This window comes from Ahaetulla prasina, chromosome 2 (genome assembly GCF_028640845.1).
Source record: "Ahaetulla prasina isolate Xishuangbanna chromosome 2, ASM2864084v1, whole genome shotgun sequence".
Lineage (NCBI taxonomy): Eukaryota > Metazoa > Chordata > Lepidosauria > Squamata > Colubridae > Ahaetulla > Ahaetulla prasina.
The window spans coordinates 11,256,946-11,278,948 of record NC_080540.1 but is presented as its reverse complement, the minus strand read 5'-3'; the positions used below and the strand labels follow the sequence as shown (position 1 = coordinate 11,278,948).

The 22,003-nt window shown below is 42.2% G+C and overlaps 2 protein-coding genes across 2 annotated transcripts in view; both read left to right on the top strand.

The window, feature by feature from the left end:
• LOC131193523 (zinc finger protein 208-like) overlaps positions 1–21,722 on the top strand; it is a 34,646-nt gene extending 12,924 nt beyond the window's left edge. The window contains exons 2-4 of the mRNA XM_058173781.1: positions 1,590–1,808; positions 3,984–5,911; positions 19,230–21,722. Of these exons, the coding sequence (XP_058029764.1) occupies positions 4,425–5,911; positions 19,230–20,919 (3,177 nt within the window). The 5' untranslated portion in view covers positions 1,590–1,808; positions 3,984–4,424 and the 3' untranslated portion in view covers positions 20,920–21,722. The remainder of the gene's footprint in view (positions 1–1,589; positions 1,809–3,983; positions 5,912–19,229) is intronic.
• LOC131193519 (zinc finger protein 208-like) overlaps positions 1–22,003 on the top strand; it is a 58,201-nt gene that overhangs the window by 12,943 nt on the left and 23,255 nt on the right. The window contains exon 2 of the mRNA XM_058173778.1: positions 21,729–21,807. The gene's annotated coding sequence lies outside the window, so the exon portion shown is untranslated. The remainder of the gene's footprint in view (positions 1–21,728; positions 21,808–22,003) is intronic.

The following is a 22,003-nucleotide window of genomic DNA, read 5'->3' as shown; positions in this document are numbered from 1 at the left end:
TTAACGGCAGCAAGGATCGCTGTTGCATATGGATGGAAACAAAACAATGTTCCAGGAGAGGAAATAATAATCTGAAAAATCTTACTGTGTGCAGAAACGGACAAGATGACGCTAGAAATTAAGGAAAGGGAAGAGTTGGAATGCTACAAAGCGTGGAATAAATTATATGATTGGTTAGAAAAAAGAAATCAAAATTATAAATTGGAATCTTAACCTAATTAAGTTAAAATTAGGAAGTGTAAACCATTGAATTGTGTTAACCGGATAAGGATGGACTGGTAAATAGAAACCAATGTAAATATAAGCATGTAGAGGAACGAGTAAATAAGAACAGAGAATATATATCATTGCCGATATGGCAAGCTGTAAAATATGTAATGTTATGTCTGTTATGTGTTTTTGTTTTTTGTTGTATTTTTCTTTATTTTGTTTTTAAAAATTAAAAGTTTAATACAAATTATTTTTTTTTAAAAAAAAGAAATGTTATGTTCAAGGCTACCTGTACATAATTGGGTATCAGAGTATGGATGGCTTCTCCTAGCAGTTTCATGTAGATGTTAACAAGCATTTCAGACATCAATACAATTGAACGTGTCCAGAAATATTTTACAAGAAGAGTTCTCCACTCCTCTGAAAACAACAAAAATACCTTATCCCACCAGACTTGAAATCCTGGGTTTAGAAAACTTAGAACTCCATCGCCTTCGACAAGACCTAAGTTTAACTCATAGAATCATCTATTGCAATGTCCTTCCTGTTGAAGACCGCTTCAGCTTCAATCACAATAATACAAGAGCAACCAATAGATTTAAACTTAATGTTAACCGCTTCAATCTAGATTGCAGAAAATATGACTTCTGTAACAGAATCATCAGTGCTTGGAACACTTTACCTGACTCTGTGGTCTCTTCCCATAATCCCAAAAGCTTTAACCAAAAACTGTCTACTATTGACCTCACCCCATTCCTAAGAGGACTATAAGGGGCGTGCATAAGAGCACAACCATGCCTACCGTTCCTGTCCTATTGTTTTTTTCCTATATATAGAATAGAATAGAATAGAATAGAATAGAATAGAATAGAATAGAATAGAATAGAATTTTATTGGCCAAGTGTGATTGGACACACAAGGAATTTGTTTTGGTGCATATGCTCTCAGTGTACATAAAAGAAAAGATACGTTCATCAAGGTACAACATTTACAACACAATTGATGGTCAATATATCAATATAAATCATAAGGATTGCCAGCAACAAGTTATAGTCATACAGTCATAAGTGGAAAGAGATTGGTGATGGGAACTATGAAACGATTAATAGTAGTGCAGATTCAGTAAATAGTCTGACTTATACTTCCTTATATTTCTTCATATATATGTTTATATACTATATAACCATTTTGAGTGATGCTTATGTATATTGTTATGACATAAATAAATAAATAAATAAATTAAATAAATAAATAAATAAAGCAGTGAGAGGCTTGAGGCCAGAGGCACCGCACCCTCTTCTACCCACACGGACTGGAACCAGGCATGGATAAAAGTAGGATGACCCTAATAAAGCTCCTCCCATTTCCTGTCTCCAAAGCCTCTCCAGAAGGATATGGTCATCATTAGTGAAACCAGATGAGAGGTCTAGGAGGGACATAATGACTGTACGCTTTCGATTTCAAGCTCTCCAACAGTCCATGAGAATTGCAACCAATGCCGTTTTGGTGATCTGAACCAAGACTGAGAAGGTCCAAGTTGTCTTTCCACTTGCACAGCCCTTTCTCCAGGTGACAAAAGTCAGAGCTGCAAGCAGAGGGTGAGTTGAAATCCCAGGCTGCCAACTTTTCATTGCCCACTTCAGCTGAACATATAAAAAAATCTTAATCTGCAGTTAATGCCTTGAACTGCCCTGTCAGGAAAGCCTCTCATGATTTTCTTATGCATTACAAACTGCTGTTTACAAACTGGCTGTTGAAGCCGGCCAGGATGCTGAGTGTTCAGAAGGGAAGGGAATGACTCTCCCAGCCCTCTCTTGAGCTTGGAAAAGAAATAGGGGGGGGGAGTTCTCAGGTTGCAACACCAATTGGTCCCCGGAGTATCCACAGCTAATCAAGGGTGGGGTACCAATAAAAAATGCCGGGCTTGATTGGGAAATCAATCAATCAATCAATCAATAAGGGGCGTGCATGATATGTTTTTCTTTTTTTACTATGACAATGTTTATGTATACTGTTGTGTCAAAATTAAATTAAAAAAAAAGAGAGCACGAAAGTGCCTACCGTTCCTGTCCTATTGTTCCCTTTATTATATCAAATTAATATAGCTAATGCATATTATTTACTTATATATATATATATATATTTTCTTCATGATACGTTTTTTTTAACTTATGACAATGTTTGTGTATACTGTTGTGACAAAATGAAATTAAAAAAAAAAAAAAATTGGGAAGTAAGAGAAAATAAAATCCCAGAAGAGACAAGCTACAGTCTTACCAGGTTTGCTAGTTTGCAGGAGTGAAGTTTTCAGGAGTTATCCTGCACACTCCTCCCCCCACCCCCTCCAGGGGAAAAAGTGGCTGGAACCAAGGGAGCTGCACTTTCTCTTTTCCTATTTGCATGACATTTTTGCCCCCCCCCCCAAAAGGGCACTTTTCTTTGGTTTAGTTGCTGCTTCTCGCAAAAGAAGCTTCGTGCGCAGCTCCAGGGACAATGGATGCCCCCTTGGGGGACCTGAAAGAAAAGGTTTGGGGATGGAGCCTCTGGGAGAAAAATTGATGAGCTCAATGGGAGTCCAGTAGGATTTGATGCCACATAAACACGGAATCAATGAGAACATCTTCAAACGCCTTATGGTAGAAAGAGCATGTTCTTCCGCCTTATGTCGCTAGATGGCGCGCTAAAGAGAAACAAAACTCGGCACAGCGGTGACTCGGCTATTTTAGAGAAGGAGGAGAGGCTGAGATTGAACGGTTTGAAACATTAGAGTAGTGGATTGCTAGAGCGGATGTAAAAAGACGAGGAGGCGAAGGGCAGAGGAACTTTCTTTTACGGCTCAGCCGGAGGACCGTAATGGCGTCGGCGGAGCTTCTTGGGCCGTTGGGAGGGTGGAAGCGGCTCCTGGGTGGTGAGTGGAGGGAAGGTCGGAGGAGAAGCCCGGAGCAAGTCGGGCCTTTTGGGTTCCTCCACGGGGTATGAAGCAGAGGAAGCCACGAGGGTGAATCGTGTTGGCGGCTGCTTCATATTCTTTCCCTTCGCAAATTTTATTCCTCTGGGGCTGCACGATTTAAAACTGCTGCCTCTGATTTTCTGCTGGGAGATTTAAAAACAATATATATATATATAATATTTCTTAAACAGCAGCTTTCACGTTGATTTCTTGTGATTTTATTGACGTGGTTTTCCTGGAAAGCGAGGAGCTTCATGGGCAAAGCGGAGCTTTAGATCTTGAATAGGAATTTAGGAGACACTCATTTCATCTTTTAGTGTCCCCCCCACTTTCTTAACGAAGATCAAAGAATTTGACCGAATGCATTTTTGGATATTTTTCACACCGAGATACGCATAGATTGTCTACATATATTATATGTCTACATATGTTATATGTACAAAAGAAATATGTACAAAAGAGAAATATATGTGTATATGCCTCATATGCCTGCATACATGAGTGTATTTACCCAAGCCAAAGGATTAAGTGTAATATTATACCATACATCTGTTTGAGGTGGGAGCTGGACTAGAATACCTCCAAAGTTCTTTCAACTCTAATTGTTTGATTGATTGAAAAAGAGAATTTTATGAGGGCGTCAATATTTGAACTTGGCTTCAGTATGCCAAATCAATCATAACTAATATTAGAGGTTAAAATCGAATTTTAGTGTTTGTTATTTCATGCTAATATATGGGGTTGGTTTTTTTTTCTGCTTTCAAATGTCCGGCAGCCATTTTTAAATAATAATGAAACTAACCCATTTATATTAATCTTACAGAGGGAGAGGATGCCAAGAAAAGCACTCTGGACAATAGAGAATGAGAAACAGCATTAAAGTGCAAAATAAACCATCATTCAAAATTCCTCTGGAAAGTTTAAAGACTCTTCTTCCTCAGCAGATGAGAGATGGGGAAAAAGAATAACAAGAACAACGTAATGAGCTGGAAAAAATAAGAGCACACTGAACTAAAAAAAAATTAAATGAGAAATCGAGGAGGATAATATAAAAGGAGGATAAAGAAAAAGTGAGGAAGAACTTGAAGTCAGTAGGAAGAAAAAGGTTCCTTGTATAGCCAAAATTGGCAGGCATTAGTGAAAGCCTTTGAGCAAGGAAAGAGTGGCTTGAATCAAACAACCACCAGTCAAGAGATCGGAAATATTTTTCACCGCCGCAAGAATACAAGCATATCAGTGTTGGAAAACCCCCGCAGACTGCATAATGTGGGAAAAACACAGATTGCAGATCACATCTGATTCTGCACAACAGGATCCATCCAGTGAAAAGCCATGCGAAAGCTTTTCTCCGGAAAGTTTCCTCATGATTCATGGAAGAACCCATACTGGAGAGAAGCTCTACCAGGGGACTGACACTGGGGAGAAACTCTTTGACTGTCCAGTTTTTGGGGAAAGTTTCAATCAAAATTCCAACCTGGTGGAACACCAGACGACACACACAGGAGAGAAATCATATAAATGTTCTGTTTGTGGGAAATGTTTCAGTCAGAGTTCCTACCTAGTGAAACACCAGAGGACTCACACAGGAGAAAAACCTTATCAGTGCCAGGATTGTGGGAAACGTTTCATTCAGAGTTCCTCCCTGGTGAAACACAAGTGGACTCACACAGGAGAAAAACCATATGAGTGCCTGAATTGTGGGAAGAGATTTCGTTGGAATTCCAACCTGGTGGAACACCACAGGACACACACAGGAGAGAAACCGTATAAATGTAGTGATTGTGGAAAAGGTTTCAAGCAGAGTTCTAAGCTTGTGATACACCAGAGAACTCACACAGGAGTAAAACCATTTCAATGTCCGGATTGTGGAAAAAGTTTCAGTCAGAATTCCAACCTGATGATACACCAGAGAACTCACACTGGAGAAAAACCGTATCAGTGTCTGGATTGTGGGAAAAGTTTCCAGCAGAATTCTAAGCTTGTGATACACCAGAGGACTCACACGGGAGAGAAACCATATGAGTGTCCAGATTGTGGGAAAGGTTTCAATTGGAGTTCCAAGTTGGAAGTACACCAGAGGATTCACAGTGGAGAAAAACCATTTGGGTGCCTGGATTGTGGGAAAAGTTTCCAGCAGAATTCTGAGCTTGTAATGCACCAGGTGACTCACACGGGAGAGACACCATATGGGTGTCCAGATTGTGGGAAACGGTTCAGTCATAATTCGGACCTGGTGATACACCAAAAGACTCACACTGGAGAAAAACCATATGAGTGCCCGGATTGTGGGAAAAGTTTCCAGCAGAATTCTAAGCTTCTGATACACCGGAGGCGTCACACGGGAGAGAAACCATATGAGTGTCCAGATTGTGGGAAAGATTTCAGTATCCGGTCTAGCCTTGTAAATCATATAAGGGTACACACAGGGGAGAAACCATATGAGTGTCCAGTTTGTGGGAAAGATTTCAATATCAAGTCTACCCTTATAAATCATGTAAGGTTACACACAGGAGAGAAACCATATGAGTGTCCAGATTGTGGGAAAAGTTTCAGTATCAGGTCTAGCCTTATGAATCATGCAAGGCTACACACAGGGGAGAAGCCATTCAAGTGTCTAGATTGTGGGAAAGATTTCAGTAGTAAGTCTAGCCTTATAAATCATGTAAGGTTACACACGGGGGAGAAACCATTCGAGTGTCCAGATTGTGAGAGAGATTTCAGTAGTAAGTCTAGCCTTATAAATCATGTAAAGTTACACACCGGGGAGAAACCATTCAAGTGTTCAGATTGTGGGAAAGGTTTCAGTACCAGGACTAGCCTTAGAAATCATGTAAGATTACACACAGGGGAGAAACCGTTCAAGTGCCTAGATTGTGGGAAGTGTTTCACACAAAATTCCTCTCTTATGAGACACAAGAAATTCCATGAGAAGCAAAATTTGACGCCTGAAGAAGAACCTTGAATTTCCTTTTTCTTCTCTCTTTGGAAGCCCAGTTGAGAAATTAACCATTTAATTTCTTGCCTTATTCTTTTTAGTCAAAGATGTCTTGGTATCAAACATGAGGGAGGAGATTTCCTACCTGGTGAGACACGAGACGTCTCACACAGGAGAAAAACGTTATGAATGTCCCGATTGTGGGAAAGATTTCAGTTATAGGTCTAGCCTTACAATGTATATAAGGTTACATATAGGGGAGTAATCATTCAAACGCTCAGATTGCAGAAAGTTTTCATACAAAGTTCACAGCACTTTTTAAGCAAGCTGTTCCATTGCTTGATTGTTCTGACTGTCTTAAAATTCTCCTTATTTCTAGTTTGAATCTTTCCTTTTTTTTTAGAACAAGTTTTTATTGATTTTTTAGTTCCCCCCCCTACACACATACATGATTTATGAACAGAGTATTGGCCATATCATATCTTATACAATTCAATATATTCAAATATATTTTACATAGTTACAGTTATTGTCAAAATATTCTTTTCATAGTTTTTATTCATTTCCTAATATTTTCCTTGCTCATTTTATTAAGTCGCATCTTCTTTCACCTTCAAGTTCTAATTTCTCCATTTTTATTCGTGTTCATTCTCTCATTCTTTTTTTTTTAACTATTTCAATTTTTATCCTAATATATTCAAATATATTCAGGGTTGTCTTTCTTCCATTTCATCTTTTCCTTTTCACAGCAATCCTTTCTTCTCTCACTCCTTTCTTCTCTCCTCCTACTCCTTCTCTACTTCCCCTTCCTTTCTCCCCCTCCACCCTACTTCCTCCCTATCTAACCTTCTCTCCTATTCTTATTTCCCCTTACCTTTCCTCCTCTCTTCTTCCGTTTCTTCTTTCTCTCTGCCTTCTCCCTTTCCATCTCTCTCCTCCTTATTTATTTATTTATTTTTATTTATTTTCATATAAATATTTCTGGTGTCCAGACAACCCCGGTTTTCTCATTTATTATGCATATTTCTCAAACCTCTCCTATATTTTAGTTATTAACATTGTCTTCATCTTATTCCATTTATATCATACAATCAATCAATGCAACTTTCCACCTCTTATTTTTTTAAAGTTTTTGTTCACAATTCAACACTTATTATTTTCTTCCAATAGTGTACATCATTTACTAACATTTCAATTTTATTCCCTTTTACATCTTAATTTCAATCATTTTCACTTATAAACCATACTGTCTTTCACATTTCATCTGCTGGATTTACCATTCTTTTATATATTTAAATTTTATTTCCTTACCATCAATTTTAATTCTCTCTCATTCCATGCATTCTCAGGACACAAACAGAAAAAGAAAACATATATCCCATTATATCTTCCACATTTAATTTACTTCTTTTTTTTTTAATTTCCTTCATTCATTTTAACCTTTTTTACTGTCTTTTTACAATAATCCATATATTTCTTCTAATTTCCATTATTCCAAAAAAAAGAAAGTTTCTACCAGTATAATCCAAATTCAAGTCCAAAATATTGTCTCTCTTCCCCCCCCCCTTTTTTTTCTGTTTCCAAATGCAAGCAGTTCAAATGTTTTTATTTTTTCCTGTTGTCCAAATTCCAATCTTGATTTTTCCAGTTCTTACCACAGCTGTTCAAACAAGTACTCCTTTAATGTCCCTTTCCTCTTAGACTAAACAATGCAATGCTATTTTTTTTCTCTTCTTCTCCAGCAATGATTCTGTCCAATCCACAACTACTGGCAACAAAATGTCACTCATCAATCCACAAAAGCAGTTTCTTTTTCTTCCTCTATTAAATCTTTTTGTTAGAAGAAGATGTTTTCTCTCAATCTTCTTCTCTCTTTAATATTTATATTTTCTTCCAAAACCAATTTTAAATCAAGATGGAACGTTGTTTCTTTTAGGGGTTTTGTCTTGTAAATCCTCTTTACTGTTTGCTTCCTCTCACTTTAAGTTTCCGCATGCCAATTAGCTGCTAACTTCAAGCTGGAAAATTTTTGAGCTTTAAAAGTTTTTTTCTTCTTACTTGCGAGTTGGCCAATCGCTCACCCAGTAACAATACTCTGTTCTGATCTCGCTTCCTGCTCAATCTTCTTGTGTGGCTGTCCCGACTTTGGCAGCTTCTAATGGCTACCTTTCCTGTCGTTGGGTCGAAGGCTGGATGCCGGTGCTGCAGGGAATTTGCAACTCCCCTGTCTGTGCTGGCCGGTGCCTTCTTTCTTCGCTGTCCCTCCAGGACAGTTATGGTTCATTGAGAACCCCCAAAATGGCAGGAATTTTGGTGTTCACTCCTAGTTTGAATCGTTCCTTCATCAGTGTGCACCAGGGTGGATTTGATTTAAATCAAGTCGATTAAAACCATGATTTAAATCATGATTGAAACCATGATTTAAATCATAAGTAAAAAGGTGGTGCATCTGTCATCTCTGTCCCGCAGCAGCTCCTTCTCTGACCCGCTTTTGACTCACCGACAGTCCCAGTATTGTAGACTATATAGCCTCATGCTACATAACTAAGCACAATTTCATGCTGAATAACCTAAATTATTAATGTATCTTAAATAGAAAACTATATTTAGATATATTTTTACTCCAAAAGCATTTTATTAAAATAAAGTTGATAAAAAGAAAAAAAAACCCTGATTTTTTCTTAAATCAATTTTTATCCAATCTAGGGACTCCCATTACTATGTGGGCTGTTGCGTTCTGGACCAGTTGAAGTTTCTGGGGGACCCAGGGTAGTAATCCAAACAGGAGGTGACCAAGTAATGAGTCAGCCATCACCCACTGGGCAAGGCTTACCGGTCTGGGAAAAGGAACAATTGGGGCAGCAGATGAATCTTTGCAAAGCCCCTCCCCAGCCATGGCCGCCTCAAGCAGGAGGCATGAGTGCAGCAGGACCCCCAATTTATGCACCAGCTCCAGTCACGAAAGGTGATCACATGACCTCAGGACCCCGCAACTGTCACAAATGAGAGTCAAATGCCAAGCGTCCCTATTTTGATCACGTGACCATGGTGGTAAGTATGAAAAACTGTCAAAAAGTCCCCTTTTCAGTGCTGTTCTAACTTCAAATGGTCACTAAATGAAATATTATGTCCAAGACTACCTATACATAATTGGGTATCAGACTATGGATGGGTTCTCCTAGCGGTTTCAATGTAGATGTTAATGAGCAAGCAGTGAGAGGCACCACAAATTGCAGAGGTCAAGATTCAGCCCCTCTTCTACCCACAGGGACTGGAACCAGGCATAGAGGTAGAAGTAGAATGACCTTAATAAAGCTTCTCCCATTTCCTGTCTCCAAAGCCTCTCCAGAAGGATATGGTCATTGTTACTGAAACCTGATGAGAGATCTAGGGGAGACAAAATGACTGAACCCCTTCAATCTCAAACCCTCCAACAGTCCATGAGAATTGTAACCAATTCCATTTTGGTGATCTGAACAAAGACCGAGAATTGTCCAGTGTATTGCCTCCTGCACAGCCCTTTCTCTGGGTGGCAAAAGTCAGAGCTGCAAGCAGAGGGTGAGTTGAAATCCCAGGCTGCCAACTTTTCATTGCCCAGTTCAGTTGAACATATAAAAAAATCTTAATCTGCAGTAATGCCTTGAACTGCCCTGCCAAGAAAGCCTCTCATGATTTTCTTATGCATTACAAACTGCTGTTGAAGGCATAAAGCCGGCCAGGATGCTAAGTGTCCAGAGAGGAGGTGCATTTTCCCTTTTCCTATTTGCATGACATTTCCAACCCACCCACCCGCCCAAAAGGGCACTTTTCTTTGGTTTAGTTGCCGCTTCTCACAAAAGAGGCTTTGGGCGCAGCTCCAGGGACAATGGATGCCCTCGTGGGGGACAATTTTATTTTATTTATTTATTTTGTCACAACGGTATATATAAGCATAAGCATAAAATAACTATACGACATATAAGCATATATATAATCTTAAGTATGTAATAACTATATGAAATTGGATACAATCAAAGGGAACATTAGGACAGGAACGGTAGGCACGTTGGTGCTCTTATGCACGCCCCTTACAGACCTCTTAGGAATGGGGTGATGTCAATAGTAGATAGTCTTTGATTAAAGCTTTGGGGATTTTGGGAAGAGACCGCAGAATCAGGTAGTGCATTCCAAGCATTAACAACTCTGTTAGGTAAAGGTAAAGGTTCCCCTCACACATACGTGCTAGTCGTTGCCGACTCTAGGGGGCGGTGCTCATCTCCGTTTCAAAGCCGAAGAGCCAGCGCTGTCCGAAGACGTCTCCGTGGTCATGTGGCTGGCATGACTCAACGCCAAAGGCGCACGGAACGCTGTTACCACCAAAAGTGGTCCCTATTTTTTCTACTTGCATTTTTACGTGCTTTCGAAACGGCTAGGTTGGCAGAAGCTGGGACAAGTTACGGGAGCTCACCCCGTTACACGGCAGCACTAGGGATTCGAACCGCTGAGCTGCCGACCTTTCGATTGACAAGCTCAACGTTCTAGCCCCTGAGCCACCGTATCCCTTATAACAACTCTGTTACTGAAGTCATATTTTCTGCAATCAAGATTGGAACGGTTAACATTAAGTTTAAATCTATTGTGTGCTCGTGTATTGTTGCAGTTGAAGCTGAAGTAGTCTTCAACAGGAAGGACATTGTAATAGATAATTCTATGAGTTAAACTCAGGTCATGTCGAAAGCGGCGTAGTTCTAAGTTTTCTAAACCCAAGAGTTCAAGTCTGGTGGCATAAGGTATTTTGTTGTATTCAGAGGAGTGGAGAACTCTTCTTGTAAAATATTTCTGGACATGTTCAATTGTATTGATGTCCGAAATGAGGTGTGGGTTCCAGACAGGTGAGCTGTATTCAAGAATTGGTCTTACAAATGTTTTGTATGCTCTGGTTAGTAGTGTAATATTTCTGGAGAAGAAGCTACATAAGATTAAGTTTACAACTCTTAAAGCCTTTTTTGTGATGTAGTTGCAGTGGGCTTTGGTACTTAAATCATTTGATATGAAAACTCCAAGGTCTTTAATGGGGTGAGGGTCATCTACAAGGTAATGCCCATCAAGTTTGTTTTTAGTGTTCTGATTCTTTTTTCCAATGTGTAAGACAGAGCATTTGCTGGTTGAGATTTGGAGTTGCCATATTTTTGACCATTCCGACACAAAGTCAAGGTCTTTTTGAAGGGTAGCCGTATTGTTGGTAGTGTTAAATAGTTTAACATCATTGGTGAAGAGAACACAATTACTTATTGTTACGTTCGGGAAGTAATGAGGCTGGAGACCAGGGTAGTGACAACAGCTCTTTAATATAGGGTGAACCCAGCAACAGGCTGGGCGAAAACCCTCTCCTTTTATACAGTTCTGTTGGAGGTTTTGACCAATCAGCAACATGCTGATTTCCCGCTCAAATATTTAAAGGTACAACACTAATACATAACACTCCTCCCCTCCCAGAAAACACCTTGCCTCTATTTACATAAATATTTACATGTTATTTTTCGACGTAGTCACGCAAATAACCTGGGCGTCTCCTAGTCCTTTCTGACCTGCGCGGTTCAGTTCTGGGTGGTGTTTTGAGCTGGTCGGAGGGGCTGTTTTCTCCTCCCAGCACTTTCTCTGGGCCAACGGGCTCCGGATTATTGGCCGACTCTTTTTCTTGGCCATCGGGCCTTGGATTACTTTTTTCAATTTCCCTGCCGCTTCCCTCGGGAACCTGATGGCGTCGCTGGAACTCTGGGATCTCAGCTAAGTCTTGCGCCTCCCCTGGGTCATTGTTGGCTGTGGAATCAAATTGGTATTGATCATGATATGTTTCGTTTGGTTCAGTTTGGTCGGTTATTCGTTTCCTTAACTGATCTATGTGGCGCCTCCACACTCTGTTGTCGGGTAGCTCTACCACGTATGATTTTGGGCCAGTTACTTTAATTATTTGTCCTGTGAGCCAACTAGGGCCGTCCCCATAGTTTCGAGCCCACACCGGGTCGCCTATGCTCATTTCCCTGGTCTTTTCTAGTTTTCCCTTGTAACCCTCTGGTGTGTAATGGGGATTCAAACGGTCCAGTGGGCACCGGAGTTTCCGTCCCATTAGCAATTCGGCTGGGCTTTTCCCGGTGGCCGTGCTTGGGGTTCTGTGCTGGATGGCTAGGAAAAAGTCTATTTTTGTTTGCCAGTCACCTGGCTTTAGCCTGGACAATGCCTCCTTAGCGCTCCGGACGGAACGCTCTGCAAGGCCATTCGACGCAGGGTGAAAAGGCGCAGAGAGGGCATGTCGGATGCCTTCCTCTGCCAGGTATTCTTCAAACTGGGCTGCCGTGAATTGAGGCCCATTGTCGGACACCAGAGTGTCCGGCAATCCGTGAGTTGCGAATAGGTGGCGCAGGGTTGCGATTACTGCTTGACCGTAGTGGATTTCATGAGTATGACCTCCAACCATTTAGAAAATGCATCCACAACTATTAGGAATGTTTGGCGTGAAAGGGCCAGCAAAATCAATGTGGATTCTTGACCAGGGCCCTTGGGGCTTTTCCCATTCTCTGACTGGGGCCGTTGGGGGTAGAGGTCTGGATTCTTGGCAAGCCTGACATTTCCCTACCCTCTCAGCAATCTCTCGTCCATGAGTGGCCACCATACATAGCTTCTGGCTAACCCTTCATCCTTACGATCCTGGGTGACCCTCGTGGAGGAGGTCCAATACCTTTCCCTTAACTTTTCAGGAATTATTACACGATCACCCCATAACAGACACCCCCAGAGCTGAGAGCTCATCTAGTTTTGACAAATTCTTTGAACCTTTCGCCCGGCTGACACCCTCTCTGTACCCAACCGAGTACAGTCCTTAACACAATGTCGGTATGATGCCGAGCCACTTCCTTAGATGTGACTGGGCCAGAGTCAATGAGTCAATAAGTAGGATGGGTGTCCCTGGGTGGGGTCTTGATCGCCCCAGGTAGTGGGCATCGGCTTGGCGTCTGCGTGCCCACTTCTTTTCCTGGTCGATGTTGCAGCTTGTACGAATAAGCGGCTAAGAATATAGTCCATCGGGTCAATCGTGGCGAAAGTGCCACAGGCGTTGGTGATCGCCAGCCAGTATTCCTAGTAGCGGTCTGTGGTCAGTCACGATTTCGAAATTCCGCCCAAATACATACTCGTGGAATTTCTTGACCCCTGACACAATGGCTAGTGCTTCTTTGTCTAGCTGGCTGTAGTTTCTCTCTGGGGAGGACATCGTTCTCGAATAGAACGCTATAGGGGCTTCTGTGCCGTTTGGAAGTCTATGGCTGAGTACAGCCCCCACCCCATAAGGGGAGGCGTCGCAAACCAACACTAGGGGTAATGAGTCGTGATATTGGATGAGCAGGCTATCACTTGAGAGCAGGTTCTTTACTGCTTCAAAAGCCCTATTTTCTGACTTTCCCCAAGACCAAACAGTATTTTTCCCTAAGAGCCTATGCAGCGGTTCCAAGCGGTTGCTTTGTTCTTTAAAAGACGCGTAAAATTAACCAATCCTAGGAATGCCTGCAGCTCTGCTTTGTTTTTGGGCGCTGGAGCCTTCTAATTGCCTTAACCTTGCTCTCAGTAGGGTGAATTCCTTTCTTGTCTATCCGGTAGCCCAAGAAATCGTGATTCGACCCCGATCTGGCATTTGTTTGTCTTGACTTTTAACCCGCTGTCCGGAAAATGCTCAAGACCTTTCTTAACCGCCTCCCCAGTTCCTCCATGTTTTCCCTGAAATTAGGACATCATCGAGTAAGGAACTACCCTGGGAGCCCCTGCAGTAGTCGTTCCATCAGGTTTTGGAACAGCCCTGGTGCCACACTGACCCCAAATTGTAATCGGGTGCACTTGAAGGCACCCTGTGCGTCTGTCGTTTGGGCTTCGCCAGCGGGCGTCTACTGGCAGTTGTTGGTAGGCTTGGGCCAAGTCTAACTTTGCAAAGACTTGCCCTTGCCCCAACGAGTGCAATAAGTGTTGCACCTCGGAACGGGTGGCGCTTTTCTGTAAGGCTTTGTTAAGCGTCGCCTTGTAGTCAGCGCAAATTCTAATTGACCCGTCCGGTTTTATGGGGTGACGATTGGCGTCTCCACCTTGCGTGATCGACTGGCACCAAGATCCTTGATTAATGAGCTTATCCAGCTCCTTATCAATTTTGGTTTTAGGGCAAAGGACTCTCCTCGCCTTAAGCCTAATGGGGGCTACCTGGGGTCTAAGTTGAAGGAAATAGGGGTCCCTTTGTACTTGCCCAGGCAGTCCTTGAAGACATCTTGAACTCGTTAAAGAGAATGTCTTTCAGGTTACAGTCACTTGTAGATGCCAGTCACTCCCATGCCCAGGGCACGAAACCAGTCTAATCCCAACAGACTGGGCAGAGTTCCTTCGGCGATCGTGATGGGCAAGGTCTTTTTATGTGGACCATATTCGACTCGGACGGAGGTGGTCCCTCGAACAGGGATGCGATTTCCCTGGTAGTCGTGCACTCGTAGCCGTTGTGCTTGCAGGTGGCGTTCATGACGGACGGCAGCGACCTCGCCAGAGTGTCCCAGGACATGATGGTGATCGCTGATCCCGTGTCTACTTCAAGCCTGCGTACTCCCTCTATCTTGGGCTTTGTGAAAATCTTCTTTTCCACTTTGGTTGGTAGCGCCTATAATGACAGTCATTTGGTTGAACTTGGCGCCTTTCTTGTTTGAACCAATCGCGGGCCGCCTTTCGGTTCCAGCGTTCTGATTGGCCGATTTGAATTTTCGGGGAAGGTTGGGCCGCTCTGCAGACCTGAGCTAAGTGCCCTTTCTTCCCACCGCCGGCATGTTGCGTCTTTAAACCTGCAGCGTTGGCGCTGGTGCTGCCCTCCGCAGCTTCCGCACCGTCACGGTCCTCAATGTCGCGTTTCGGTTCGGCAGACCTTCCTCATCCTCGCCCTCACCGTCGGATTCGGACTGAATCTCCTCCTGGTGTACTGGCGTTGGCTGCGCTTCGCCTTGGATTGAAGAGGCTTTTGCAGGGTCTCTGCTGCTTTAGTAGACATTTCGTGTGCTCTGGCCGTCCAGGCGTTGGCTAGTGTCAGGTTGCTCTTGGCTAGCAGCCGTCGCCGTGACGGATGTCCTTGACCTCGGACGAGTTGCTCGAGTAGCACCTCGTCTGGGTCTCGTATCCGCAGTCCTTGCGCTCTTCTTAAGCGGCCATGTAGTCACCGATGGACTCGCCCTCCATCTGTCTCGTTCTCCGAATTCAAACCGCTGCACGTATTTGGGGCGTCGTGAAATGGTTCTTCAGCAAAGTCTGCAGAGTCGGCCACGATACCGATTGTATCGGCGTTGGCTCTGCCAGGCTTCCGCAATCTCGATGACCTCCGGCCCACAATGGCTTAAAGTAAGCCCGTTTGCGGTTATCAGGGATCCCTGTAGTTCGTTGGCTTCTAAGCTTTCAAACGGGTCATATCGTTCCCATTTCTCCTTGACCGGGTTATGCAGTGCGGGTGGCGTGTTTGCCATTTCCGCGTTTCTGCCCTGAGTTTGCTGGGTTCGGAACTATCGCGCTTCAGCTCGGTTCTGGTTCTCCTTAGCCTCGAGATCCCACCCTCGTCGCCAATGTTACGTTCGGGAAGTAATGAGGCTGGAGACCAGGGTAGTGACAACAGCTCTTTAATATAGGGTGAACCCAGCAACAGGCTGGGCGAAAACCCTCTCCTTTTATACAGTTCTGTTGGAGGTTTTGACCAATCAGCAACGTGCTGATTTCCCGCTCAAATATTTAAAGGTACAACACTAATACATAACACTTATAATATGGTCACAGAGGTCGTTAATGTATAACATGAAGAGTGTTGGTCCTAGAATGCTGCCATGGGAGACACCGCTATTGACAGGAGCAGGATTTGATAGGGCACTGCCTATTTTGACCACGTTGTCTGTTTGACAGGAATGCTGTTATGCAATTATGGAGGGGACCAGAGATGCCGTAGGATTTTAGTTTTAAAAGAAGTTTGTCATGTACCACTGAATCAAACACTTTACAGAAGTCTATGTAAATTGCATCTATTGCTTCGCTTTGATCAAGATTTGTAGTCCATATGTTTTTGCAGTGAAGAAGTTGTAAATTACAGGATAATTTTTTTCTGAAACCAAATTGTTTATTAGAGAGTAGGTTGTTTGTTTTTAGGTGGAGGGTGATGGATTGGTTGATGACGCAGCATAAAGAAATTGGTCTGTAATTTTCAACTAGGCTGGGGTCTCATTTTTTGAAGACAGGGATGACCGTGGCTAGTGACCATAGTTTGGGAAGGGAACTGGTCATGAAGGCTTTTCCAAAGATTATGCTTAGGAGTTCTGCTACATTAGTGGAAAGGTTTTTTAAGAAGTATGCACATCGACGATCAGGTCCAATAGATAGAGATGAAAGAAAAGGTTTGGGATGGAGCCTCAGGGAGAAAAGCTACCGATGAGCTCAATGGGAGTCCAATAGGGTTTGATGGCACATAAGGAAGCACAGAATCAATGAGAACATCTTCAAACGCCTCAGGGTAGAACGAGTGTGTTCTTCCGCCTTATGTCGCTAGATGGCGCTCTACAGAGAAACAATACAGCACATCGGGGACTGACCTAGGGAAGGAGGAGAGGCTGAGATTGAACGGGTTGAAACATTAGAGTAGTGGATTGCTAGAGCGGATGTACAGAGACAGGGATGCGAAGGGCAGAGTAATTTCCTCTTCCGGGTCGCCAACGGGAGCACGATGGCGTCCGCGGAGCCTCTTGTGCTGCTTCGAGGGTGGAAGCGGCTCCTGGGAGGTGAGTGGAGGGAAGGTCGGAGGAGAAGCCGGGAGGAAGTTTGGGCTCCTCCGCGGCCTGGAAGCAGAGGAAGCAACGAGGGTGAATCGTGTTGGCGGCTGCTTCATATTCTTTCCCTTCCCAAATTTTATTCCTCTGGGGCTGCACGATTTTTTTAAATTATTTTTTTATTTGCATTTATATACCGCCCTTCTCCGAAGACTCAGGGCGGTTTACACTATGTCAGGCAATAGTCTTCATATACAAAGTCAACTTATTGCCCCCCCCAACAATCTGGGTCCTCATTTTACCTACCTTATAAAGGATGGAAGGCTGAGTCAACCTTGGGCCTGGTGGGACTTGAACCTGCAATATTGCAGGCAGTTGCTGTTAATAACAGGCTGCATTAGCCTGTTGAGCCACCAGAGGCCCAGATTTAAAACTGCTCCCTGTGATTTTCTGCTGAGAGATTTAAAAACAATATTTTTAATATATGTGTGTGTGTGTGTGTATATCATATTTCTTAAACACCGGATTTCACGTTGATTTCTGTGATTTTATTGGCACGTGGTTTTCCTGGAAAGCGAGGAGCTTCATGGGCAAAACGGAGCTTTAAATCTTGAATAGGAATTAGGAGACACTCATTTCATCTTTTAGTGTCCCCCCCCTTTCTATACTAAGATAAAAGAATTTGAGCAAATGCATTTTTGGAAATTTTGCAGAGATTGTCTACATACATCCATAAGTCTGTATTTCTATGCTCATATGCTGCATACATGAGTGTATTTACCCAAGCCAAAAATTTAAGTGTAATATTATACCATACACTTGCTTGAGGAGGGAGCTCTCACCTACAACATTAGCTAAAATGAGCAGAAACCTTTCACTGTTTTGTTGGAAATTCAAGGCAATCCCAGGAACTTTTTATCATATGTGGTGGGAGTGCCCGAAAGCTAGAGATTTTTGGCACCAGATAAAACAATGGCTGGAGGCGATGTTATCTCAAAATATAGAGTTTAAGCCAGAACCTTTTCTTTTGGGTATTATACAGGATAAATATAACAAGGGAACAATATATGTAATGTTACATATTTTAACGGCAGCAAGATTGGCCTTCGTACAAAACTGGAAAAATAAAGAGACCCCCAGAGAAAAAGAGGTATTAAACAAGATACTGACGTGCTGAAATGGACAGGTTGACTCTAGAACTCAAAGATAAATATGATATGGAATATTATGAAATCTGGAATAAAATGTCTTATTGGTTGGAGAGGAGAAGGAATGTTGGGACAAAGGATTATTGATAAATTGAAAGTTTAAAAATGTTCATATACTCTGTGGCAAATGGGAATGGTATCAGTATTGTTGTAATTTTCACAGACACAAGAATCTATGTGTTTGAATTATGATTGATTGTATATATTAATATAGCGTAAATGAACTGTATTTGTTGTAAAGTAAAACTTTGGAAATGTTCAAGCCAGAAAAGTCACACCATGTCCAATGTTTTTAATTATAAATAAAAAAAACTTTTAAAAAAATCTCTAGTCTGATTGATTATTGATTGAAAAAGAGAATTTTATGATGGCAGCGATATTTGAACTTGGATCTTGTTAGGTTTCTGTATGCCAAATCAGTCATAATTAATATTAGAGGTTAAAATAGAATTTTAGTGTTCGTTATTTCATGCTAATATATGGGGTGGGTTTGGTTTATTTTTAAACAATAAAAAATAAAATAAAAAATAAAAGCCATTTTTAAACAATAATAAAACTAACCCATTTATATTAACCTTACAGAGAGAGAGGATGCCAAGAAGAGCACTCTGGACAACAGAGAATGAGAAGCAGCATTAAAGTGCAAAATAAGCTATCATTCAAAATTATTTTCCAATTCCTCTGGAAAGTTTAAAAACTTCTTCCTCAGCAGATGAGAGACGAAGGAAAGAATAACAAGAACAAGGTTTTGAGCTGGGAAAAATAAGAGCACACAGAACTGAAAAAAAAACATTAAATGAGAAATCAAGGAGGATAATATTTAAAGAAAAAGTGAGGAAACAACTTTGAGTCATTAGGAAGAAAACGGCTCCATGTAGCACCAAAATTGGCAAGCATTAATGAAAGCCTTTGAGGAAGGAAAAAGTGGCTTGAACCAAACAACCACTAGGGAAGAGGTTAGAAATATATTTATTTCTGTGTTGAGAAAACCCTGCAGACTGCCTAATGTTGGAAAAACACAAATTACAGATGACATCCGATTCTGCACAACAGGATCCATCCAGTGAAAAGCCATACAAATGTTTGGAGTGCGGCAAAAGCTTTTTGCGGAAAAGCTTCCTCATGATTCATGGAAGAACTCATACTGGAGAGAAGCTCTACCAGTGCTCCCAATGTGGCAAAAGGTTTAGCATTCATTCCAATCTGGTGACACACCAGAGAACTCACACTGGGGAGAAACGATTTGAATGTCCTGTTTGTGGGCGAAGTTTCAGTCAAAAGTCTCACCTGGTGGAACACCAGACGACACACACAGGAGAGAAACCATATAAATGTTCTGTTTGTGGGAAAAGTTTCAGTCTAAATTCCAACCTGGTGAAACACCAGACAACTCACACAGGAGAAAAACCTTATCAGTGCCTGGATTGTGGGAAACGTTTCAGTCAGAATTCCTGCCTAGTGAAACACCAGAGGAATCACACAGGAGAAAAACCGTATAAGTGCCTGGATTGTGGAAAAAGTTTCCGTTGGAATTCCAACCTGGTGGTACACCACAGGACACACACAGGAGAGGAACCGTATAAATGTAGTGAGTGTGGAAAAGGTTTCAAGCAGAGTTCTAAGCTTGTGAGACACCAGAGAACTCACACAGGAGGAAAATCATTGCAGTGTCCGGATTGTGGGAAATGTTTCAGTCAAAATTCTCACCTGGTAAAACACCAGACAACACACACAGGAGAGAAACCAAATAAATGTCATGTTTGTGGGAAAACTTTCATTCGGAATTCCCAACTGGTGATACACCAGAGAACTCACACAGGAGATAAACCATACCAGTGCCTGGATTGTGGGAAACGTTTCAGTCGGAATTCCTGCCTGGTGAAACACAAGATGATTCACAGTGAGGAAAAACCATATAAATGTCCTGTTTGTGGGAAAAGTTTCAGACAAAATTACAACCTGGTGGAACACCAGAAGACACACACAGGACAAAAACCATATAAATGTCTTGTTTGTGGGAAACGTTTCATTCGGAATTCCTGCCTGGTGATACACCAGAGAACTCACACAGGAGAAAAACCGTATAAGTGCTTGGATTGTGGGAAAGGTTTTAGTCAGAGTTCTAACCTAGTGAAACACCAGAGGACTCACACAGGAGAAAAACCGTATAAGTGCTTGGATTGTGGGAAAGGTTTCGGGCAGAATTCCCAACTGGTGGAACACCAGAGGACACATACAGGAGAGAAACCGTATAAATGTAATGAGTGCGGAAAAGGTTTCAAGCAGAGTTCTACGCTTGTGATACACCAGAGAACTCACACAGGAGTAAAACCATTTCAATGTCCTGTTTGTGGGAAAAGTTTCAGTCAAAATTGCCATCTGGTGGAACACCAGACCATACACACAGGAGAGAAACCGTATAACTGTTCCGTTTGTGGAAAAAGTTTCAGTCAGAATTCCAACCTGGTGATACACCAGAGAATTCACACAGGAGAAAAACCATATAAGTGCCTGGATTGTGGGAAAAGGTTCAGTCGGAATTCAAACCTCGTGATGCACCGGACAACTCACACTGGAGAAAAAACATACGAGTGCCCGGATTGTGGGAAAAGTTTCACCCGGAATTCCCACCTGGTAGAACACCAAAGGACTCACACAGGAGAGAAACCTTATGAATGTCCCGATTGTGGGAAACATTTCAGTTATAGGTCTAGCCTTGTAAATCATATAAGGTTTCACACAGGGGAGAAACCATATGAAAAAAGCTCTGGGGTTCAACAGGAGATTGCGATATCTCCTTCGACCTCACAGAGCGTCCCTCCTTAGCTTCACCTACAGGGTGGCTTTGGCTCTTTTTGGAGCCCACAAACAGGAGAAAACAGCACAGGAACTGAGCTGACCGTTCTCTTTGACTGTAGTTGCTGGGATGCTCCACCACACTCTTCCATATGAGTGTCTTGAATGTGGGAAAAGTTTCAGTCGGAATTCCCTTTTGATGAGACACTTGGAGGACTCACATAGGAGAGAAACCTTTTGAATGTCCCGATTGTGGGAAAGATTTCAGTTACAGGTCTAGCCTTATAATTTATGTAAGGTTACATATAGGGGAGTAATCATTCAAACTCCCAGATTGCAGACAGGGTTTCACACGAAGTTCACAATCATAACTTTTTAAGGCAAGCTGTCCCATTGGTTGATTATACTGACTGTCTTAAAGTTTTCCTTATTTCTAAGATTCAAGAAATTCAAGATTTTCCTTGAATCTTTCCTTGATCAGTGTGCACCCATGGTTTCTTCTCTGGCCTTCAGGTGCTTTGGAAAATTGTTCCCCCGCTCCCTTTGTGACAGCCTCTCAAATATTGGAAGACTGCTATCGTGTCACACCTGGTTCTTGTCTTTGCCAGACTAGCCGTGCCCAATTCTTTTTTTTTAAGTTTTTTATTAAATATATAGTTAAAAACATTGGACATAGTGTGACTTTTCTGGTTCCAACATTTCCATCATGTTTTACCTTACAACAAATACAATTCATGAATGCCCAATTCTTGTAACTGCTCTTTATACCTTTTAGCCTAATAGCCTTTGATCTCGGTTTCCTTCTACCTTTTTCTTTTCTTTCTCTAATCTCATCTCAGGTTCCTTTCTTTGGCCAAGTGCAGAAGGACCATTTCACAGAGTCAAGGGGAACTGCCATTACTGGGCCAGAGAAAGCAGGTTTGCTGCCTTGACTTATTTCTACATGTGATATAGGGGGATATAAATAAGTGTATGTATGCACGTATGTATATACCACAATAGTATAGGGCCTCCTGCTTGAGCAGGGGGTTGGACTAGACGACCTCCAAGATCCCTTCCAACTCTGTTATTCTGTTCCGTTCTGTATTTTTCCTTAGCATGAAAATGTATATGG